Here is a 24,663-nt window from a genome sequence, read left to right on the forward strand (position 1 = left end):
AAGTGCTCCAACAATTCATAAATCTTTCATATACCTGTAATACTGCAAATCCACTTTCCGAAATTTATATCACATATGTTTTAACTGATCTACTTCACAAGTGAAGTCGCGCGGCTACAAAAAGCGAGATGCTTATCAATATATACCACATCAAAATTCCTTCTTAAAGTATAACTAACTAATAAAGGAATAGACTTGTGTTCCATACTATACTCAATTTTTCTAATGAGGCACATTTGCACTGACTCGCAGCAGTGCCTTTTTAGCTTGGAAAAGTTTCCTGGTATCTGATTGGGTAGAATTATCTTGTCCAACCAATCAGCGAGCAGGAAACCTTTCCGAGCGAAAACGGCACCTCTGTGAGTCGGTGCAAATCTGCCTCACTAAAAAGAATTGACTATAGTCAATTGGACAAAACAAAATTACTAACATATTCACGAGATATAATGCAACTTCATCAACTTTCACTGCCAGCATAATTCAGTAACTGCAACCAAGCGATAATGTAAAGTATTTCCACATTCTACCAAATAAAAAAAAACCCATATATCTCAAAATTAGAAATAAATACATTACAGTAAAGTACAGTATGTGACTTGCTAACATGAAAGAGAATAATTTTTTCTCAAATAGGTAGAAGGCAAAATGTATTCAACTAAGTCTTATCCCTTTCACCCCCCCCCCAAAAAAACGTACCGGTACGTTCATGCAATACACTGTTATTCACATGTTTTTGCCTATTTTTGATAACCTGACCTCTCTATGACAAAAATTAAGGCTGTTAGAGCAATTTAAAAAAAATAAATAGCAAAATGTACTCTAAATTTAATTTAACCTTACCTTGGGGGTAAAAGGGTTAAAAAAGACTACTGTATTTACAAAATCACCAGGCAAATTCATCCCACATTTAAACTTGTCTATCGTATGACGAAAAGCTACATAATCTATCAAAAAGACCAATATGTGAAGAAAACTTAAAACTAATTCTATTTTGTGTCCAACTGATTTTACAGCATCCAAGACTAAACCTAAAATCACTGCATAACTTCTTTCAATGAAAGACATCACATTGAATAAACACCCAATCACAATTCACAATTGAAGTTTTATTCCAGCTGTTACCAAGTTGTGGAATGATCTTCCTTAATCGGGTAGTTGAATCAGTAGAACTTCAAAAGTTCAAAGTTGGAGCAAATGCTTTTTTGTTGACCAGGTGGACATATATGTTTTTGACGTTGTTAATAGTTTATTTATGACATATCTGTTTTGACGTTGTTGCCTTTTTTAGAATGATTTATTGTTAATTTGTTCTCTTCATTTATTTATTTCCTTATTTCCTTTCCTCACTGGGCTATTTTTCCCTATTGAGGCCCCTGGGCTTATAGCATCTTGCTTTTCCAACTAGGGTTGTAGCTTGGATAGTAATAATAATAATAATAATAATAATAATGATAATAATAATAATAATAATAATAATAATAATTGTAGTTGATTAAAAAAATCTACAATCTTATGTTAAATGACTTAGCAAAAAATCAAATCTATCAGGTATATATGACAGTCTAATTTTCACTAGCATGTTCAAAGCACAGTCTACTACAGACCTGCATTCCACCATCACATTTTTGCAGGATGTGAAGATTTCCTTACTCTCTTGTAACTATTTACATTTTTTTTTTTCTGCAAATTTTTGATAACTTTGAGAAACTTCAGGTATTTTCCAAAAGAATGAGAACAACCTGACCTATCTATGACAAAAATTAAGGCTGTTGAAGCAATTTAAAAAATATATATGGCAAAATGTGCTTGAAAAAAAAATGCCTGGGGGTTACGGGTTGGAAAGTTCCAAATAGCCTGGGGGTAATGTTTTATAACTGCAGTATATACTATATACGACAACTAAGACGTATTTCATCCCAAATTGTAATTTACAGTACAGTACTGTTACACAGTAAGCTCTTTCCATAAGCAACATAATGCCTGATCAGCTGGAATTGAAAACTATGTTCAAACCCTCACCTATGCCATCATGGGTACTGCTGCTACTCACGTTAAATTGTATGTTCAATCTATATTAAACAGAAACTGAGACAATCATCCAACGATGTAATCAAAGTACAGAACTCATGTCCTGTTAACCTTTTGTCATGCTGTAATATCCAAAGGGCAACATCATGCTTACTAAAGAACTAAAAAATTCAATTAAAAGCAATAAAATATGACAAATTCGAAGATAATTTGTATTTTTCCTAACCATACAAACCTTAGCTATTTACAAAGGGTTATTACTTTTAGCGTAGCTGAAATGGCGAGCCATTAGAATTTAACGAGGGTGTATTACCCCCGCGCTAGTTAGCGGGGGGGTAGGGGAGTGGTAGCTAGCTACCCCTCCTCCCCCTCACACACAGGTGAATACTCACTTTCACTTAGAGGTAGGACTTGTCTTGGGGGACAGGGCTGGCGGGCAAATATGTGTAAATAGCTAAGGTTTGTATGGTTAGGAAAAATACAAATTATCTTCGAATTTGTCATTTGTTCCGTAACCGAAATACAAACCACGCTATTTACAAAGGGTGACTTATCCCTTAGGAAGGGTGGAAAGTCCCCAGCCATACTGGCTTTGGCTTTACCCGGGGACTCAGAATCCGAGTGAGTCGCACTCGAGAAAAGGAGTCCCTGCACCTCACAAGTTCCTTGCACCGCAAGGAACCATGTGGCCTACGTAAGCTTGTGTGTGAAGGAAGAAGTGTGACCCGTCTTAGGCAGTTGACCTGGAGTTCCAGAAGGAACTCTGGGTTAGGACGTTCCCAATACCACCTCGTCAGGGTATGGGGGACGCGACAGTATTGACTCAATACTCGGAACACAAGGAAGCATGGTTTACCTGCAGAGGTTCGAGGTCAGCTATGCAGAGACCAGGATGCTGCTTCCCCGTGGAGGGGATGATGAAGAAAGAAGTAAGGGCCAGACATACTTCTTTCGTTCATGCAGACTAAAACCTGATAACAATGCCCTCAACCTTCTGCTACCTGTCCAAAAAGGAGCCTGAGGTTAGACCAGCTGTTGTGTAGCCACCACAGAGCGATAGAAAACGTATCGAGACTCCTGTGGGTCACGCCCTGCAGGAAGCGGGCTGCGAAGGTCATCAGACGCTTCCAGACTCCAGCTTGTAGCACCTGCGTCACAGAGTAGTATTACTCGAAGGCGAGGGACGTTGCGATGTATCCAACATCGTGCTGTAGGGCGACGTGACGGGGGAGGGTCTGAAGACAGGTAGAGATGAATGTCCTTGAGTCCGGGCTGAAGAGGTATACTGGTGACTCTCCCCCCATGTCCTCCTTGTGTTCCCAAATCGGCTGCAACTGAGGCCAAACTGCAGCTGTTCCCAGCGCTAACCTCTCGATTCCTGTACTGGCAAGAAAGAGAAGGTCTTGGGACATCAGACACAGAATGGAGACTCAAAATCTTGAATGAATCGGACCGAAGGGTCGGGACCCTCAGATTCTGAGTCTAGCCAACAACTCAGGAGCGAGCCTGAATGTTGCCTTCCCCTCTTCCTTAGAAAGGGGGGGAGTAGTAAGAGACCAAGAAGATTGCTTACACACTGGCCGTGGCCAGAGTGAGCAGAAGACCCAGGGCGGAATACAATCCGAGGCCTGTCGTAAAAGGGTCTTGAGAAGATCTCTTAAAGGACTAAAAGTCCGAGCCATGCTCCAAGTTGGAGGTCTTCCTCCGACTAGGGCAGGGACGATCGTAGCTTCGCATGAGCGAGGATAGATCCAGCGGGCAGGAAAAAGTTATTCCTTTAAGCCTGAAGGTCAGGGAAAGGCTGAGCGACAGGCTTCATTGCCAAGAGCGGAAAGGAGGTTCCTCCCGCCGAAAGGCAATAAGACCGTTATTGCTGGAGAAGAGGCCTCACGGGAAGAGGTATATCTCCCACGGCACCAACCACCTTAGACTCTTCACTTTGCCTGGGAGACCCCTGTGGATGACTATCGCAGATGACGCGACCTCCGTACCGCGACTGTAGCGGGTTGTCTCTTCTAGAGGAGGAAGCGTAGTGTCTCCAGGCATGAAGCCGAAGCGACGCCCCGGTTCGGGAGAGATGTCGCAGTGTGGTTGCTTGAGTAGTCTGCGCCGTGGGAGAAGCTCTCCCGGGAGTTCCGTCAGGGGAAGCAGAGGGTCCAGAAACCGTTCTGCGCATAGTCCCAGTGGAGCTCTCCCATTGAAAGGTTGACAGACAACCTGGTTTTGTTGAGACCCATTGTCCGCAGACAAAAAGGAGGGAAGACGCAGGCGTCGAAGTTGTCCCACCATCACCGGAATGCATCTTGCCAGAGTCTCGGGGTCTGAGACTGGGGGGAAAACTAGCGGAAGCTTGAGGTTCCAAGCTGTCGCGATCAGGTCCCCCAGACCAGCACTTGCTGGTTACCCAAGGTCAAAGACCCCTAGGTACACTCTCTCTATGAGGCTCTGCTCGGATAGTCTGAGAGAAACATTCCCCTGCCTGGAATGAGAGAGCCGATGGTGGAATTGAGAGAATCTCAATCATCCCGGTATCTCTACTGCAAGATGTGAAGGTGTGAAAATGCGTCCCCTGCTGGTTAGCATGAAGTCGACACGCAACGGGGCGACTTGGCAGGAGCGGTAGGATCTGAAGAGGGGCCAGACTAAGGCCCTTACTCCTGCCTGAATGATGGAGAGGTATCCTTCAGGTCTTGACCATAGGCCTGGACCGGAACATGCCCCCCCCCCCCCCTTTCCTTTGACGAGTCCGAGAACCGCATCAAGAATGTGGGGAAAGGACGAGAATATCCACTACCATCAAGAGGCTCCATAGGTCAACACCCATTGCAGGTTTAATAGTTCCGCTGGTCCCATAGGGCCAGGGAGTCCGGTTAAACATTGCCTGAAGCCACCGGAACTTGGGTCGCCCCACATGGAACTTATCCTGAGGCGACCGTTCGGACTATAAACGGGTCAATGAGGAAAGAAGAACTAGGAAACGTTCCAAGGTAGGGCTGAAAACTCTGCTTGACTGAGAACAGGTACTGCGACTCTCCTCAGTCTTGCCACGGTGAATTGAAAGGAAGGCTCGGAGGATGTGGTAACAGAATCTGGCGTCCCCAGGTGGTCACCCATCCAAGTACCGACGTTGCTTAACCTCGCTGGACGGACGAGAAGCGGGGTTTCCAACGTGGTAAGGCGGTTGACTCAATATCATGGCCAGATACTCCAGATGTTGAGGCAGAGGAAGAGAAGGCTCCAAGCAAAATACCATGAGCCCACACTCATGGTCAGCATTCGGAAGCTTTTCCCGGCGCTGAAGAAGGTCGAAACCCGAGCCTACCGGAGTTGACCAGCCCTCCAAACAGCAGAGGAGGCGGAAGTCTGCACCTGAGCGGCCAAGAGGAAGGCAGGGAGAGTTCTCTGGGGAAACAAACCTGCTATGCCACGGCGGGATAGCCACACTGCATCATAAGCAGGAATACTTGCAGTTTAGGCTGAATTCGACGAGCACCCTGGAAGATGGATGGAATGGAAACTGAAAGTACCCGTCCTTCCGATCCAGGGTTAAAGGAGTCCTGTCGCCTCGTTACCAGTCTGATCGATTCTGCTGGTCTACGCTGGCCGAAGTTTGTTCGACAAACTTGATCAGGGCTGAGAGGTCGACTATGGACATCCCCTCTCAGATCCTTCCTTACAAGAAAGGATCGACTGAGGGGGCCGGGGGTGAAGCCGTCGATGATCCTAAGGAAGACCTTCGCCTAAGGTATGGATCATTCTGCCCAACCGGGCAACTCTGCTGATGCTATGGCATAGAGGTTCAGAGACACTGAATTCGCTGACAGAGACGGCAGGCGCGATATCCTTGGCTACTCACAGAGATTGTGCGGGAATGGGCATCGGGAAGCTGTCATTCGGATGAGTAACCTTAAGCATCCTCCCAGCGAAAAAACCTGCAATCCTAGAGTTCGTGAACTCCTTTTAGGACTATGCCCCCCGGGGGAGTCTCCCGTGCCATCTGTTCCTGACAGGAGGAAACTGCAATTGGACACCTTGTCCCAGTTGTCGTAGCCGATAACTTAGGCCGACGTGGTTGAAAGGAAAGGGAGCTGGAGCCCTGCAGAGTCTGGAAGAAAGCGCCTTGGAGGAGTGAAACCGGAAGTCGATTTACTCCGCACAGCAGATGTTTAAGTCTCTGTCCTTGGGCAAAGACAAAACTCTTCTCAAGGATGGAAGGGTGTCTGAGGTCGTTGACCTCCACAGAAGAGACACCCGAAGGAAGCCTTCAGTCAGTGCGTCCAGATGGTACAACATCGAGCTTGTCCGCAAGTAGATACTTAACGACGAAAGGCCAAGGTGCCTGAGCTCGAGAGGAGGAAAGTACCCTTGATCTTCCTGTAGCTTCCTTGAACCAAACCTCGGGCCGTAACCGAGGAGGGAAAGAACCTGGTAAGCTCCCAGAGGAAGAGGTAAGCAGTCACCCCTTGTCCGATGGAGAAATCTTCAACGGAAAGCCCCCCCCGCCAAAAATCCTTCCAGGGCGGGAGAAGGAGAGAGTACTCGTGCAGGAGAGGGGACCCTCGAGACCGACCTCTTGGGAACCAACTTCGCCCTGGGGGAAGTCACCACGAAGTCCACTCCTCTCTTTCTCTTCAGCGTAGGAGAGACAGCCGCTGGTTTGTTACCCTGGCCGGTGAGTTCTGGTTTCATAAACCTCATTAACGCCCGTGCCAGCGGATCAAACCATGTCTGCTGCTCCAAGGACACAGAGTCCGAAATCCTCGCTAAGGTGAAAGGGATCGGGCGATCCTTTGGAGAGGACACGACGGTTCCTGCCTGAAAAGAAGGTGGGAAGAATGCTGTACTGACCTGTCTTCGTCCTGCACTACCAACCTGTGCTTGGATGGAGGTGATCCCGAGTGCCGCCTAGGAGCACGCGTCCCTGCTGCTACCACCGGCTGTGGAATTCGCCGCGAACTATGGTCGCGCGAGGGCGAACGGTCGCGCAAAGGCGAATGGTCGCGCGGGCGCACAGGCGAGTGGTCGCGCGGGCGCGCAGGCGAGCGGTCGCGCGGGCGCGCAGGCGAGCGGTCGCGAGGGCGCGCAGGCGAGCGGTCGCGAGGGCGCGCAGGCGAGCGATCGCGAGGGCGCGCAGGCGAGCGATCGCGCGGGCGCGCAGGCGAGCGATCGCGCGGGCGCGCAGGCGAGCGATCGCGCGGGCGCGCAGGCGAGCGATCGCGCGGGCGCGCAGGCGAATGGGCGTGACGGCGAGGGATCGTGCTGCCGCGTAGGTGAAGAAGATCGCTGGCGGTAAGCGATGACGAGCAGCATGTGTAGGTGAATGATCGCGTGATAGGGTGCGATGGTGATCAGCATCCGCAAGAGGGCGAGCGTTCAGGGTTGTGCGATGAGGAGCAGCATGCGTAAGCGGGCAATCGTGCAGGGTTGTGCGATGGCGAGCAGCATGCGCAGGTGAATGATCGCGTGAAAGGGTGCGATGGTGATCAGCATCCGCAAGAGGGCGATCGTTCAGGGTTGTGCGATGAGGAGCAGCATGCGTAAGCGGGCAATCGTTCAGGGTTGTGCGATGGCGAGCAGCATGCGCAGGTGAATGATCGCGTGAAAGGGTGCGATGGTGATCAGCATCCGCAAGAGGGCGATCGTTCAGGGTTGTGCGATGAGGAGCAGCATGCGTAAGCGGGCAATCGTTCAGGGTTGTGCGATGGCGAGCAGCATGCGCAGGTGAATGATCGCGTGAAAGGGTGCGATGGTGATCAGCATCCGCAAGAGGGCGATCGTTCAGGGTTGTGCGATGAGGAGCAGCATGCGTAAGCGGGCAATCGTTCAGGGTTGTGCGATGGCGAGCAGCATGCGATGGCGATCAGCAGTTGAGGGTCGCGCGATGGCGATCAGCATCCGCAGTTGAGGGTCGCGCGATGGCGATCAGCATCTGCAGTTGAGGGTCGCGCGATGGCGATCAGCATCTGCAGTTGAGGGTCGCGCGATGGCGATCAGCATCCGCAGTTGAGGGTCGCGCGATAGCGATCAGCATCCGCAGTTGAGGGTCGCGCGATGGCGATCAGCATCCGCAGTTGAGGGTCGCGCGATGGCGATCAGCATCTGCAGTTGAGGGTCGCGCGATGGCGATCAGCATCCGCAGTTGAGCTAGTAGCTGGCGAACCATGTTCCTTCAGAAGTGTTGGAGAACGTTGGCGTGCCAGCTGTAACACACGTGGGCGATCCGGAGATCGCTGACGAGCTGACGATCGCTGGCGAGCTGACGATCGCTGGCGAGCTGACGATCGCTGGCGAGCTGATGATCGCTGACGAGCTGATGATCGCTGACGAGCTGATGATCGCTGACGAGCAGAAGGCTACGCGTGGAAGCCTGCGCAAAGAAGAAGAGTCCTTGACCCCGACCTGAACCGAAGTTCTAGATCGCGAGGGCGAACGTGGGCGCACAGGGCACGTAACAGGAACCGCAGGGAAGATCATCTTGAAAGCGCTGACGAACAGGAGAGCGCTGACGAACAGAAGGGCGCGCAGGGAAACCCTGACACGCAAGGGAAGAACCCCCGTGGGGGCAACCCTTTGTCCCGAAGGGATCGTTGTCCGCCGGGAGACTGATGTCCGTCGGAAGACCGCTGTCCGTCGGGAAGACCGTTGTCCGTCGGGAAGACCGTTGCCCGTCGGAAGACGAGATTAGACTGCTGTCCATCTGCACCAAGACGGAAGATCGAGAAAAAGAAGTTGTAGGCTGCAAACGGAGATTCAAAAAGGCGCCTCAAGCACCCTTATAGGGAGATGAGAGGCCCTTACGACGAGGCGGACGGAGGGCCTTACGGCGAGGGAGGCCAACAGCAACAGCAACAGCAACAGAAGAAACCTCCGAAGAGGAGTCTCTATGAGTGTACTCTCTCGCGAACGAAAGAGAAACACTTCGTAGAAGAGACTGGTCAGCCAGTGACCTAAAAGGAGCAATCCTCCGAAGAGGAGATCCTGCAGTTGCCCAGCCCCTTGAGCGAAACTGCAGGTGCGACCGCTCAGCACCAAGAGCATAGTCGCACGAAAAAAAAAAAAAAAAAAAAAAAAAAAAAAAAAGGCAAGAGAAGAACCCCCCAAAAGAGGAAAAGCTCAAGCCTGGACAGGAAAAAACTTCCCTCGGAAGGAAAGTTATCCGCCCAAGGAGGCAAGCCTCCTGACTGTTCTAAAATGAACTGGAGAGCTGTCCGTCGACACGGGAGTACTACCAGTAGAAGGAGACACGCCCCTGACGACAATACAAGGGGGGAGGCAGCAACAGCCGAATCCCCAGGACTCAACCAGACAGCTCACACCGTTGCTATATTACAGAAACGAACTAGATCGGTAACTGTAAAAAAATAAAACAAATAATATTAGTACACATTCATTCCCCCGGGAAGGCTCCGAAGAGGAATCCCGAGGAAAAGGAACAAGAATTACACAACAGGCACGTGCCCTCACAACCACTTACACTCGCGGAAGGAGAGCTGTAACCAAAACAGAATTATAACAATTATAATTATGTAACTATGTAATTATGTAATTTAAAAATGAATGAACACTAAAGAAAAAACGAAAACCCCGAAAGGAATCGTTCTACAAGCTGAAAAATTAACAACTACAATTAGATTCATAAACTAATTGAGACAAAATGTACGGCGTAGCAACCCCACCCACACGGGAAGGAAGCTACAAGGGCGTAGTAAAACATAGTAAAAGGGTGAACGACCTCAAGAGAGAGAGAGAGAGAAAGACCGAAGTCAAACTCGATCGCAACCCATAAAATTAGGCCGTGGTGGCCTAACTGCCGAGGCCTCCACGTAGATATCGTACACTACACACACATATCTGAAAAGGAAACTTACTTATTTCTATACTCAAATATATATACAAACATGAAAACATGTTTACATATATATTGAGTAAAAGAAAAGTAAGCGATTAAGTAAAGACAAAACAGACAATGGCTGCCAAGCGAGGACCAAGACAGAGACGTCTGTCACAGTCCGAGCCAAAAGTGAAAGTGAGTATTCACCTGTGTGTGAGGGGGAGGAGGGGTAGCTAGCTACCACTCCCCTACCCCCCCGCTAACTAGCGCGGGGGTAATACACCCTCGTTAAATTCTAATGGCTCGCCATTTCAGCTACGCTAAAAGTAATAACCCTTTGTAAATAGCGTGGTTTGTATTTCGGTTACGGAACAAGTAAAAATTCATCTACAAACTTACCACCAATCCACCTCAAGACTAAAAAAACGCAAAAAATATAAAGACGTTATCAATGAAATTCACAATGTGCTGCCTAAACAGACTACACTCACATTCAAATGAACAAAAGCAGTAAGGCTACATGCCAAGCTAAAATTTTAACAGGGTTACACAAGTCACAAATTAGGGTTAGCCCAAGGGAACTACAATCTAAGTTTAAAACTGTGTCAGACTAGCATAGTTTGCAATAAAAATTGAGGGTAAAAAACTTTTTTATATATATATTATTCTAAAAAGTGAAAAGCGCTCAATGGCACTGTAATTAAAAAAAATTTAAATAATACCTTAAGGAAGAAAACCTACAGGTTTGTATACAATACAGTAGTTGAAATTACTAGTGAAAAAAAAAGTAAAAAAAAAAAAAAAAATAGATGAAATGCAATGTCTAGTACAAAACTCGGTTGAGTCCCCTGTCAGGCTGGGAGGAACGCAGAGAGGAGAGGTCCCCTTTTCTGTTTCATTTGTTTGATGCCAGCTAACCCCCCCCCCACACACAAAAAAAAAAATTGGGGGAAGTGCCTTAGTATATGCATGTATGTATTTATGTACAGAATCTAATAAAGCTCATAGTCAGCATAGCATAATTTATAATCTGAAAACTCTCAAGATTTTCCTATGTATTCAACCCTAGGAAAGCTAATGACAACCTGACCACCGGAGAGTAAAATCCTACAAAGATTCCTGCCATTCTATTCATAAGTGAACTCTCAACCCCTTTACCCCCAATGGACGTACTGGTACGTTTCACAAAACTCATCCCCTTACCCCAATGGACATACTGGTACGTCCTTGCAAAAAAACTGCTATTTACAGTTTTTTTTTGCAAATTTTTTATAACTTTGAGAAACTTCAGGTATTTTCCAAAAGAATGAGAACAACCTGACCTCTCTATGACAAAAATTAAGACTTTTAAAGCTATTTAAAAAATATATACTGTATATTGCAAAATGTGCTTGAAAAAAAAAATGCCTGGGGGTTAAGGGTTGGAAAGTTCCAAATAGCCTGGGGGTAAAAGCGTCAAGAATGAAAAAATCATTACTTAACCAGAAGTGAAATTATTATCCTTGAAAGAACATTCCACTCATTTAAACTTATTTTCAATCGTCTCCCAAATGAAGCAAACATTCCCTGTAAATTTCATTCTAAATTCTGACTTTCCAAATACTGTACATTCTGTACAATAATGAAAGGAATTGACAATATGGTGATATGAATATAACTAGTCAAAGTAAATCCCACCTTCACGCATTGCACACACTCACTATACAGTACAGAGCAATCTCGAACTAAAATAATCAAGATACAGCACACTTTCACGCATCACAAAAGCTTAAGCTACAGATACAAAGAGGAATATGTTCCAAGCCTTTTTGCTTTGAGAATTATCTAAATCCTGGACTGATCTTACAGATAGATTGACTTCCATGTCTTATTTTGTGCCTTCAATCATTGGCATGACTGACGGCAGAAACCTTATGACAAAAGACTCAGCCCCTTAATTTTTAATTTTATATTTAAATTTAACACTTTCCATATAGAATCTATTTAAGATTCAACTTCATTACAGTACTTCCAAACCGTAAAGACAAAAGCTAGCGAAAAAATTAAACAGGTTACGTCTGAGAGTACAATGTACCGGTAATGTCAGAATCTCTCATGTTCAGTAATGAGCAGACAAAAACTTGACACTTGAGAGGATGTGATATATAATATTTTCAGTATTATCACATTAGAAAAGACCCATATCCAGAATATAAAAAAGCACCAGTGGAGACCTACTGATGCTTAATTTTCCAAGATGACTTCCATAAATTTTACTAAAATAGTCGACACAAATTTATATAATTTAGGCCTGATAAAACACCTGACAGCTACTGGCGAGAGCCAGCTTACCTCTCTCGAATCACCTAAACAAGAGTAGCCGACAACATCTTGTACAACCAGTGGTGTTTGTAAAACTCCACAAAGGCAATATATTGGTAGTCAAATCGTCATGCTGAACAATGGGGCTCTCTCACAAAGTTTAATTTCAATCTTGTCAACTATTTACTAAAGGAGTTTCCCAAAACCCCAAATCAACAGACACAACAATTGGCATTCCACATCCAAACTAAAAAAGCAATCTCTCAGTTTACAAAAAGTTGTAATCACTTACATGATGTTCAGAATTCTGTGTCCTAAGTTTCAAACTGATGTAGATGAAGGTCACATTATACATGTTCTAATCCTTGTATGCAAAATATGTGTTTTATATAGTGAGTTGAATGAACCTTTTAAGAGTACTAGGAGTGTCATAAATTGGTCGCGATCACTGAACTCTGTTATACGTGACGTGTCCCTAAAATCATAATGTGACGTATTTGACAGTATATTTCCATGACAGTGGAGAATTCCACAAAACCTAACAATTCAGCATGTTGAGAGAGCAAGATTGCATCTTGCTTGCGAGGGTTAGTCAGAACCTTTTGAGCTATCAGTAGACAAGGTACTCACCTGAGAGTATCAGCTGTACACAGTGTATTCACGAACCTTTTTGTAATGAAGTGAAAAAACCCACGTTCCGATGTCTCATTATCCGTTGATATAGAACATATTACAGGCTAAATTTTCATCACTATAAAACCAAACTTTAATTGCTCTTCTCTGATTAAAGCAAACGCTTCCAGAAATGAAGTCTACAACAATACTGTACATCATTAACACGTTTGATCAAATTTTCTAACCTTTAAATGCAGATCAGTTCTAATTAATATGCTAGATCTGTTAAAATGCGTAAACCCTATGGACATGAGAATCTTGAAAGAAAACGGGAACCTAGGGTGTGAATTATATTGCGTGAAACCTTTGAAATTTAATCTACAAATATGAATCTACCAAAACCTTATATCGTAACCTTAGTTGTTCTTCCAGTCTATAAAGTAAAGTACTACTTCAATCTCTAAAACTTACTTCTTTTAGGCATATGCTAAACTAAAATATACTCTTAGTATATGCTTGACTAATTTTTACTGTGATATATTACTATTCCAATCCTTATTCAAAACTATACTAAATCAAAAAGGACACTATTGTACTCGGGCAACAAATAATTATACAAAATCGGAATATTTCATAAAACCAAAACTAACCCTGTTACAACTTCAGTATCTATTCCTCATTAGTTCTACAAACTATAAAGATTGGGCTTGGATCTTAATTCATTGTATGAATATTGCATACAGTACTATCAATCGACGGTAATAAAAATTAAGTCGATTGCGTAAGACAGCAATTTCTTTTTAAAAAATGTTGCCACCAATTTTTCTACATATACATAGGGGGACTCATAAGCTCAATTTTAATTAAAATAGCTACCAATGACCTATTGCCAAACATATCTGGCTATTGAAAAAATAAAACAAAATATCTACTTATTGTATAGTATGGACCCTCGATGGCTGAGTCGGTTAGGGCAGAAAGCTCGGACTTCGTAGAGGTCTGTGTCGCGGGTTCAACTCCGCACCCGACCAGCCAAAAAGGCGGACACTTTGCTATCCATGTAGACACCACAGGATTATGTATGTAATCGACGAATTGGTTTGCGTAAACTACTTTACAACGCGATGCACAATACGCTAAAAGTATTGTGCACCATGACTACAGCAACGTTTAATGGTATAAAAACACAGGCTTAAATTATCGTCACGAGGCAGCTGACAATTCAGCTTTTCAAACTTTCATCACCGCAGATGTTTACTAACAGATACTTAAGGAGATACTTATGGAAAACACTCATACGATGTCATATCGTGGAAAATCATCAAATTCATAAAGGCTTTTAAACTGCTCACCATAAGGCAATTACAGTATACTGTACTTTCTCTTCCAAAAGAATCATTTAGATCAAGTAAAACTGTTACTCTTGCATTTTGAATGGAAAACATGATTAAAACCTCAAGCAACATGGCAGTTGCAATTCCAGAAGGCTAAAGTGTATTAAGTACAAAAAAGGGTCCAGTCAAAAATAGCAGAATATTTTCATCACCCTGTCTGAAAACCTCTAGTTACTATATAGTCACATGAAACAGAATGATGTAAGGACATATTCATGGAATATTAGCCATAAAACTAAAAAATATATTACTCAAAAGTAAAACAGCAAGAAAATAGACTCCCCTCAATCAACAAACTTGTCACTCTCTCTCAATTCATAATACAGCTTTAAAGGAGATAGCTAGAGAATGTGCATGTTGATCTAGCAGTCCTAAATTAACGAGTTTCTTTTTATAAATAACGCAGCAAAAAATTAATATGGGAGAGCAACTGGTTTTAAACAGATTCCTCCAATTATCACCAGTTTGTCTTCTTTCTCCGCCTTTCTCTGTTTCTACATAATTTGGTGTTGTTCCGAAATGATTCACACTTTTCTTTCACACCACCATCGAGGTAAAATTAGGAGTGCTTCTTGTATAAAGGTTCCCAAATCCTAAACGTGGCATATAAGTGGGGCCATCCCAAGCTCAGATGCCAGATGCTGCAGCCACACACTCATGTTGAACCATTCCCCTGCTTCAAGTTTGCCGTAAGACCACCTTCATTGCAAAGCCAAGGCTATTATCTACAACATGAAAACTTAAATCTTGGAAGAAGAGGAAGATACAGAATATGTAGTTTTCTAAAGCATCCCTCATCCCTTCTGCAAATTCTAAGTCTGCTTGAAATGGTAATACAAGAGGCCAGTGTGGTAATGCTTAATATTTTTGTATGAACAATTTAAGTATGGCTGAGCAGTAAATGTTAGAATAGTTAATAAAAGTGTGCCCATGTTAATTCAAGTAAGGTTTGGATAAGGTTTTTGGGGTTGCAATATAAGCTATCCTTATCCTGAAAACTGCTAAAAGGTTAAAACTGTTTTTTTGTAAGGTTTGAAAGCTTCTATCTCAAAGGAATAGCTACCATCATCCAAGCATCCCATCTAAAATTCATCCATAGCAGAAGGCAAAGTAACACAAACAAACCACACAAAGACATAACTGAACCAGTTACAAAGGTTCATTAATCTACTTAAGGCAAAGTAACAAACACACCGGACAAGACTAAACCGAACCAGTTACAAAAAGGGTTCATCAATCTGCTTTATGCTATGTCTGACTATTGTTAATTAGTACTTCTCTTCAAACAATTACCGTATATAAAACAAACCCCACACCAAGAAAGAACGGCATCCTTTTCGTAAAGGGATCAAGCCTTGAATCTGTACATCAAACAATTCAAGAGGATGCAAAAACTATGTACAGTAAGCTTATTTAGGATGCTACAAGACCAAGGGAAGTGATCAAGTCTGTACAAATAGTGAAATAAAAACTTGTGCAAACATGCACACACCTCAATTGCCATGCCCAGTTCCTGGTTGATACGATCATACGTAGATGCTCTGGGCTTAGAGCGTTGTCCATAGCGTAGATGGAAGAAGCCCCCGTCCTCATTGGAAGGGGGCGATACTATGAAGTCGTCAACCTCGTACCTGTCACGGGCCAAATGACAGGAGGATAAGTTGTACTGTATGGCCATACAATACCTATAGACTAATGCAGATTGAAGTGCCTGATAAGGTTTACAAGATGTTTCTATATAATATTGACTATTCACACACAACCTTACATTTTAAATCCCTGACAATTTCTTAAAAAAAGCTATCTAGCATACAAGCCTATGATTTTATTCAACTGTTGACAGTTAAATCAGGAGGGGAACACAGGAAGAGATTGAAAATGATAAATAGAAGGAAAAAAAAAAAGAGGGGGAAGACAAAATTCAAAAAGGAAGAAATTACATCAAGGAAACAAATCTTAAAATCTTACACGGAGTGCTAAGCATGGGACAGAATATTAAGCTGAAAGTAAGAAGCAAGATAAAGTAAGAAAATAAGTAGAAACATTGGTGAGAGAGTTGAGATTGAATACCTAAAGTTTTCTGAACTTCGATGCTTAATAATATACTGTACAAGACAATGTTACATACGCTGAATCTGTCCTTCACAGAACAGACCTCACAAAATCAGAAAAAGATCACTGATGGGTAACAAAAGAGGCAGTTGGGAAAAATACAATTTGCAACACAGGAACTCTCAACAAAGCAGTAAACTCATAAAAAATATTTGATAAAATAAATCTTAAAAACCATATCTAATAAAGTAGATAAAATTTCCTTTAACTTTATATTGATGAAACAAAGTTCCTGTAGTACATAGGACAAAAATCTAAGAAGAGATAAGGAGCGGGTTATATTCCCTAATAACAAGGATATCGAAATTCAGACAATAATGAACAAGGAATGTAAAACAGGGAAAAATGAAGGGGGATGCGATGTCCACAACCTTGCTATGGACATTACGCACTTAATTTCCGTTATGAAATCTGTGAGGCCTTTTGTTCTAAAACACCAGATAAAACATGTAAATCATGAGGACTTGCATTACCCAAGTACAACCATAGTTAGTGTCTTCCTATTCTACATTCTACTCTGTTCGAACTGTACTTTTTCATATCTAAAATACCCTTGACGCTCATTCACCCTAATTGTGAAAATGGAGTTATGATAAAACAAAGTTTTATGAATACTTACCTGGCAGTTATATATATATAGCTGATATCTCTAAATCGGCAGAATTTTTCAAAACGAGGCAACCGCCTTGTGGTGGTTGGGAGGTAGGTGGTCACACCCATCACAGGGTGGTACAAGGAACCATTCCAGTGTCCAAGACTTCAGTTCATCTATGCCCGACCTGTCTCCTGAGGGGAGGTGGGTGGGCCTTCGAATATATATATAACTGCCAGGTATGTATTCATAAAACTTTGTTTTATCATAAAAACTCCATTTTTATGAATAGTACTTACCTGGCAGTTATATATATATATATAGCTGATTCACACATTTGGAGGAGGGAAACAGACAGTAAACATCGTTGGGGAAACAACAAAAGAGTTGTAGGAGATAAAAACACCTTGATTCCTTGCCTGCTAAGGTAGCTGATTTCAAAGGTACAGCCTCTAGAGTGGCTTTGCCTTAGGAGAGTTTATCCAGGAGTAAGCTTGCAATGCTGGAAAAAACTCAATCGAGTCTGTCAAAGGGATAAGACCAACAACTTGACTAGACTTCAGAAACTACCTTCGCCCCATATAATAAAAACTGCAACCTTAATAAAACTAACCACTTAACCCTGCAACATAGACAAACTATCTATCTAGACTGAGGGAACCGTACCACAAGACGAAGTCCTCAGACTATCATAAAAACACAAACCCTCATACATGCATATAAACTAAGGTTGAGTGGGGTTATTAACTCCTTTGCCTAATACAGAAACCGCAGCTATGTATGGGCCCAAGGTATAGCACTTGCCAAAGTCTACTCTCACCTCTCTAAGTTAATGAGAAGCGAAGACAGAGTTGCTCCTCCAAAAAATTGCATCGATGAATAGCCTAACTAACATATATTCCTGATATGCCAGAGAGGTAGCAATGGCCCTCACTTCGTGAGCCCGTAATTTCAACAGGGCGAAGTGTTCCTCCTCACACAAGAGGTGGGCTTCCCTAATTTTTTCCCTCAGGAAAAAGGACAAAGCATTCTTTGACAGGGGTTTTTGGTGGATCTTTCACTGAACACCATAACAAGTTGGATGCACAGCTCACGTTCATAGTGTGAGCCAAAAAAGCTTTGAGGGACCTAACTGGGCAGAGGAGTCTTTCCTTCTCTTGACCCACCAGGTTCGTAAGGTTGATGACATCAAACGTCGTAGGACAGGGTTACGAAGGGTTCTCGCTCTTTACGAGAAAGATGAACCTTAAGGCACAACCTGCCCTATCCTTATTGAAGCTCACCCTCTTCTCAATCGTCTGGACTTCGCTGACCTTTTGGCATTCGCTAGAGTCATAAGGAAGAGGGTTTTCTTCGTTACAACTCGAAGAGAGGCTAGCGAGATAGGTTCAAATTTCTTGGAGCACAGAAACTTAAACACCACATCCAGGTTTAAGAGTACCTACTACGTCGTCCGAAAAGACCCAATGAGGTCCTGCAAATCTTTATTTTGGGACAACTCTAGGCCTCTATGCCTAAAGATGGCCGAGAGCATACTGCTGTATCCATTGATGGTAGATACAGCCAGCTTAAGCATCCTGTCTGAGGTACAAGAAGAAGTCTGCAATCTGGCTCAGAGAGGTAGTGGTTGAGGAAAACTTGTGCTGCCTGCACCAAGCTCTAAAGGTCTCCCACTTAGATTGGTAGACTCTTTGTGAAGAGATCCTCCTTGCTCTGGCGATAGCTTTCGTCGCTTGTGCCGAAAAGCCTCGAGATCTGAGAAGCTTCTAGTCAGTCTGAAGGAAGTCAGTTTGAGAGCAAGGGGGGTTTAATGATACCTCTCGAAGTGGGGCTGTTGAAGAAGCTCTGGACTTGCCGAAGTCTTCTTGGGAAGTCCATCAACATGCCCATCACTTCCGAAAACCATTCCCTTGCAGGCCAGAATGGAGCCGCTAGGATCATTCGCCCCGGATCAAGGAGAGCGAATTTCCTGAAGATCAGATTGATGATCTCGAACGGGGGCAACGCAAACATGTCCACCCCTGTCCAATCCATCAAGGAGTCCACTGCTACAGCCTCCTCGTCCAGGACTAGGGAGCAGCAGTAGGGGATCCTCTTCTTCCAGTTGGAGGCAAAAAGGTCTGTTACAGGTCTGCCCCACAACATCCAGAGACTGACATACTTGCGGGTTGAGAGACCATTTTGAGGGAAAAACAAGTCTCTTCCTGCTGAGCAAGTTTGCCCCGATGTTTCTTGCCCTCGAACAAACCTCCTTCCTAGATCCAAGGGATCAGAACGAAGGCGTTCTTGATCTCAACATACGATTCGGCTAGTGTCATCACGAAGTCCTAGATTCTCATGTTCAAAGTCATGCCTCATGCTAGAACTTCGACGTCGAGCGTCCTGAAAGACAAGGCGCCGATCGTCCTGTAAGACGTGGTGCCGAAAGTCCTGTAAGACGTGGAGCCGATAGTCCTGTAAGATGTGGAGCTGAGCGTCCAGGAAGGTGAGGAACCGATAGTCTTGTAAGACATGGCACCGACCGTCCTGTAAGAAGTGGAGCCGAGAGGTTAACAGAGCGAGACGCTGAATGTTCTAAAAGACGTGGTGCTGAGCGTCCTGGTGTCAGAAGAGAGACTTCTTGTTGACAGGAAGACCTAATTATTTTGATAGACTCAACGTTATCTAAAAATCCAGATACAGGGACGCTCTGATTTCTCTTGAGTGCAGTATTCTGCTACATTAAGCAAAAGTTACGTGAACATTAGAGGGGCGGAGCTGAGACCAAAACACACGGCCTGAAACTGACCCATTCTACACCCGTTCTTTCTTGTAAACAAACCTCAGATAAAGTTTGATTGCATAGCCTGCCACTTAGACTCCCCTCTAGAACTGGGAGAGAGAATCGTTGTAGCTAAAAACTAAAGGAGGTTTCCCTATAAAAGGAAAAAGTAATCCTCCTTCAGAAGAAGTACTGACCAAAGATCTGCTCCCCTCTTCTCCAAAGATTTTGATGTCTCCATGGAGAACTTTGACTTCTGAACAAAGGCGTAAAGAGCATTTACGTCCAGGACCGGACAAAAGACTCCCTCTCCCAAAAGAGAGACATTGAAGTTGCAAAGTCGGTTAGGCAGAAAAGTCTTATCGGAGTAACTAACAAAGGAGGATTCACTAGGAAAAAGATTTCGCATCCATCCTTAGTAAAAACACGGACCGAAGGTCTGCTCCTCTCCTCTCCCAGGCTCGCCAGAAGAAGCTAAGTCCGGCTCCTACTGTTGTTAGTTCGGTTAGAGAGAAAAGCATGCAGAAAATTTCTTGCTGATTAAGACACCAAAACCTGTCTTTGACCAACTCTTGAGGGAGAGGAGAGAAAGAAAAAAGGAAGAAGTACGTACCTTAATTATGACCTCTGATTTCAAAATTATCCAGCCTCATTGCCTGTATTCCTTAAGAGACTCAGCAATCCACCAAGGGGGCCGTAAAAAATCTCTGTGGGGCTGCCACAAGGTCTTCGACCAAAACGTGGCTAGACCTCCACCCTTGCTATCCTGGCCTATCTGATAAGGAAGCTGGCATTATAGGTTTCTGTTTTAAGAAACAAAAATTAATATATTCTTAAAGCTCCCTTAATGACCACGTGAAAACTCAGAGGGTGGGGAACATGGAGCAACAGAACTTAGGATCCTCTCCTTCTGTTAACCTCAAATAATTCAACAGTAGAAAAGTGATCACTAAAGTCATCCTTTGACAAAGATCTTATAAGACGTGTCGTCGCCCTGAAAGAACGAGGCGGCTATTGTCCTATCGCCCTGAAGGACGAGGCTGCCCTCGCCCTGAAGGACGAGGCTGCCCTCGCCCTGAAGGACGAGGCTGCCCTCGCCCTGAAGGACGAGGCTGCCCTCGCCCTGAAGGACGAGGCTGCCCTCGCCCTGAAGGACGAGGCTGCCCTCGCCCTGAAGGACGAGGCTGCCCTCGCCCTGAAGGACGAGGCTGCCCTCGCCCTGAAGGACGAGGCTGCCCTCGCCCTGAAGGACGAGGCTGCCCTCGCCCTGAAGGACGAGGCTGCCCTCGCCCTGAAGGACGAGGCTGCCCTCGCCCTGAAGGACGAGGCTGCCCTCGCCCTGAAGGACGAGGCTGCCCTCGCCCTGAAGGACGAGGCTGCCCTCGCCCTGAAGGACGAGGCTGCCCTCGCCCTGAAGGACGAGGCTGCCCTCGCCCTGAAGGACGAGGCTGCCCTCGCCCTGAAGGACGAGGCTGCCCTCGCCCTGAAGGACGAGGCTGCCCTCGCCCTGAAGGACGAGGCTGCCCTCGCCCTGAAGGACGAGGCTGCCCTCGCCCTGAAGGACGAGGCTGCCCTCGCCCTGAAGGACGAGGCTGCCCTCGCCCTGAAGGACGAGGCTGCCCTCGCCCTGAAGGACGAGGCTGCCCTCGCCCTGAAGGACGAGGCTGCCCTCGCCCTGAAGGACGAGGCTGCCCTCGCCCTGAAGGACGAGGCTGCCCTCGCCCTGAAGGACGAGGCTGCCCTCGCCCTGAAGGACGAGGCTGCCCTCGCCCTGAAGGACGAGGCTGCCCTCGCCCTGAAGGACGAGGCTGCCCTCGCCCTGAAGGACGAGGCTGCCCTCGCCCTGAAGGACGAGGCTGCCCTCGCCCTGAAGGACGAGGCTGCCCTCGCCCTGAAGGACGAGGCTGCCCTCGCCCTGAAGGACGAGGCTGCCCTCGCCCTGAAGGACGAGGCTGCCCTCGCCCTGAAGGACGAGGCTGCCCTCGCCCTGAAGGACGAGGCTGCCCTCAACCTGAAGGACGAGGCTGCCCTCCACCTGAAGACGAGGCTGCCCTCGTCCTGAAGACCAAGGCTGCATTCGTCCTGAAAGACCAAGGCTGCATTCGTCCTGAAAGACCAAGGCTGCATTCGTCCTGAAAGACCAAGGCTGCATTCGTCCTGAAAGACCAAGGCTGCATTCGTCCTGAAAGACCGAGGCTGCATTCGTCCTGAAAGACGAGGCTGCATTCGCCCTGAAAGACGAGGCTGCATTCGCCCTGAAAGACGAGGCTGCATTCGCCCTGAAAGACGAGGCTGCATTAGACCTGAAAGACGAGGCTGCATTAGACCTGAAAGACGAGGCTGCATTCGCCCTGAAAGACGAGGAGGCGATCGTCCTGAAAGACGAGGCGCCGATCGTCCTGTCTTGAAAGACTTAGCGTCGAGCGTTAAGGCAAAATTATATTCATTATGCCGCTCGGTGCGTTCGGTTCCGACCAGAGGGTTCATAAGGCCGACTGGCGCTCTGGGACAAAAACCGAGTCAATGATGGTTTGTAAGCATTGATATTATCAGCGAATATCTATGACTTATAGTATTGCCATTAAAATCAAAAGTGATGCAATGCGAAACTCTAAAAGCAGTGGAAGAATCTTAAACGGCCAACGCTCTTTGCTTTCCCATGGCAAGGGCAAGCATTCTTGGGAACATTAACAGGAACGCTCGCGAGGGCGTTTGCTCGTGAGCTAACGCCTCTCGTTTCCTTTCGCCGATCGACGTTCCTTCTCCCATGGGCCGGGGAGCTTGGAAGAGGTCTAAGGCTAGGAAAACGACGTCCACTGTGCTGAATGAATCCAATGCCTAATATAGCACTGAAACTTGCACTATTAAACACTTACACAAAAGACCATAATTAGTCCTGCCCGTTGTGAGAGAACTTATTCTGCTGCCACGGGCTTGAATGAGAAAGCAATATCGTCTCTAGTACTTGCTATATAAACTGTAACAAAATATTTCTATAAAATATTAAACTGACATTTCCATAATAAAATAAACTTTCAAACACACTTACCCGGTGGTCACAAAAAGAAAAACCACCGGGCAAGAGTTGAGATTAAAAATAAATGTTGAACACACTCACCCGGTAGTTACATATAACCACCGGTAAAATTAAATGTCATAAATACCCACCCGGTAGTTACAAACAAACGCCGGGAAATTTATACGTTAAAGATTAAAATGAACAGAAAATGGGAAAACAAATGTAATCCACAATTAATTCAAAGGGTTTTCAAAAACAAGCGAGTTGTAATGATAAAAAGAACAGATATAGCAATAACGTATCTATATATACAAAAGTAAACAATAGGAACATATAAAGGAAAATACTACTAAAACTAGAATTCCCATATCGTTGTTGTTGAAGTATTATAGCCAACACTTCAATTCCCATATCGAAAAGAACGCTACCAAGGCATGTTGGGACTGCATCGATAGTAACGAGAACTAATAGCGTAAATTAACCATACGCTAGTTCTATTTAATTTATAAAATTATATCGATGATTTAAAGAACGAATACTAAATGGACAAATATTTCTTTAAAATTTTACATTTAAAGTTAAAAAACTTATATAAGTGGAATTCCTCCCATTCTTTACATAAAAAAACAAATAAAGAGAATTTGCAAGACATACAATGAAGATTACGTCACACGACTGTGACGTCATAGAGTTGCCGGAACGTATTTCCGTCATCAGGATTAAAAACTTTGCACCTAAAATATAGTGCACAAACAAAACCTCTGCATACAAACTGTGAGGATCAACCGACACTTTCGGTAACCTCACCTTGCATACATCACTCGCACAAACACGAAAATTAAGTTTTCACTCATGATAAACAAAGTAAATAATAATAACAAAACACGATTGCCAAATCCCTAAATCAGTGTACTTCACCAAACAAAGTCCAAAAAAGCAAAGAAGGGAAAATGATTCGAAAAACTCTCAATGGTGGACCGACGATGTTTTCGATTCAGCCGGCAGAGATGAACTGAAGTCTTGGACACTGGAATGGTTCCTTGTACCACCCTGTGACGGGTGTGACCTCCTACCTCCCAACCACCACAAGGCGGTTGCCTCGTTTTGAAAAATTCTGCCGATTTAGAGATATCAGCTATATATATATAACTGCCAGGCAAGTACTATTCATAAAAATGCTAGTAATACTAACCAACTAACAAGGAAGATGACAGTGGAAGCTGAATTAAGATTAACTTTTGATGATTTTAACACAGTTCAGAAACAGAAATTAGGATCACAACTACTTTGTCATACCATACATTTTGCATACTTTCAGGAATAAGCTTAATTGTAATTTGATGTAGGCTATCTGTCCAAGAGTTTTAGATAGGAAAACAGGACTTGAAAATGGATTAGATAAAAAACCACATCTTAATCTTTATTATCTATTATGTGACACAACTGCCTTGATTTTACATTACTAGCAAGCTTTAGTGATATTTTGTCATAGAATTTATAGCCCTACTGTACTGCAGCAATAGGATATCGCTCGCTTGCGACAACGTCATAACTCAAAAAAATGTATTTTTGAGTTATCCATATAGACATTCATCTTCAAATGCTGATTTTTTTTGGCAAAAGTGTTATAATTGTAGCTAAATAATTGATCGCTAGAGGTGCTAAATGTCCTAACGACATAACATGAGTGTGTTTTAATTGATTAAAATGGCTCTTCTGAAAAATAGCCATTTTTGAGTTATGATGACGTTGTCGCAAACGAGCGATTATGTTATGAAGCTTTTGATTTTCGAGAATACTTCTTGGGATTCAGGATTCGTTACTAAAAAGAAATTTACTTTCTTTAGCATACACTTTAGTAGCCTCAACTATAAAACATTCAAGGCTGATCACGAGTCACAAGTGATTATGCATAGACACCGAAGTGTCATATTTAATATCCCTAAAAGAAAATCTGTCCCCTAAATATGGATAATTTCCCCTGGCAATAATTGCTAAAATTAATAGCTA

At 44.4% G+C, this 24,663-nt stretch overlaps 1 protein-coding gene across 2 annotated transcripts in view; it reads right to left on the reverse strand.

Annotated features, from left to right (window-relative positions):
* LOC137658839 (uncharacterized) overlaps positions 1-24,663 on the reverse strand; it is a 44,238-nt gene that overhangs the window by 7,620 nt on the left and 11,955 nt on the right. For both annotated transcript variants that reach the window (XM_068393922.1, XM_068393923.1), the window contains exon 3: positions 15,662-15,800. In XM_068393922.1, the coding sequence (XP_068250023.1) occupies positions 15,662-15,800 (139 nt within the window). The remainder of the gene's footprint in view (positions 1-15,661; positions 15,801-24,663) is intronic.

This window comes from Palaemon carinicauda, chromosome 19, assembly GCF_036898095.1.
Source record: "Palaemon carinicauda isolate YSFRI2023 chromosome 19, ASM3689809v2, whole genome shotgun sequence".
Taxonomy (NCBI): Eukaryota; Metazoa; Arthropoda; class Malacostraca; order Decapoda; family Palaemonidae; genus Palaemon; species Palaemon carinicauda.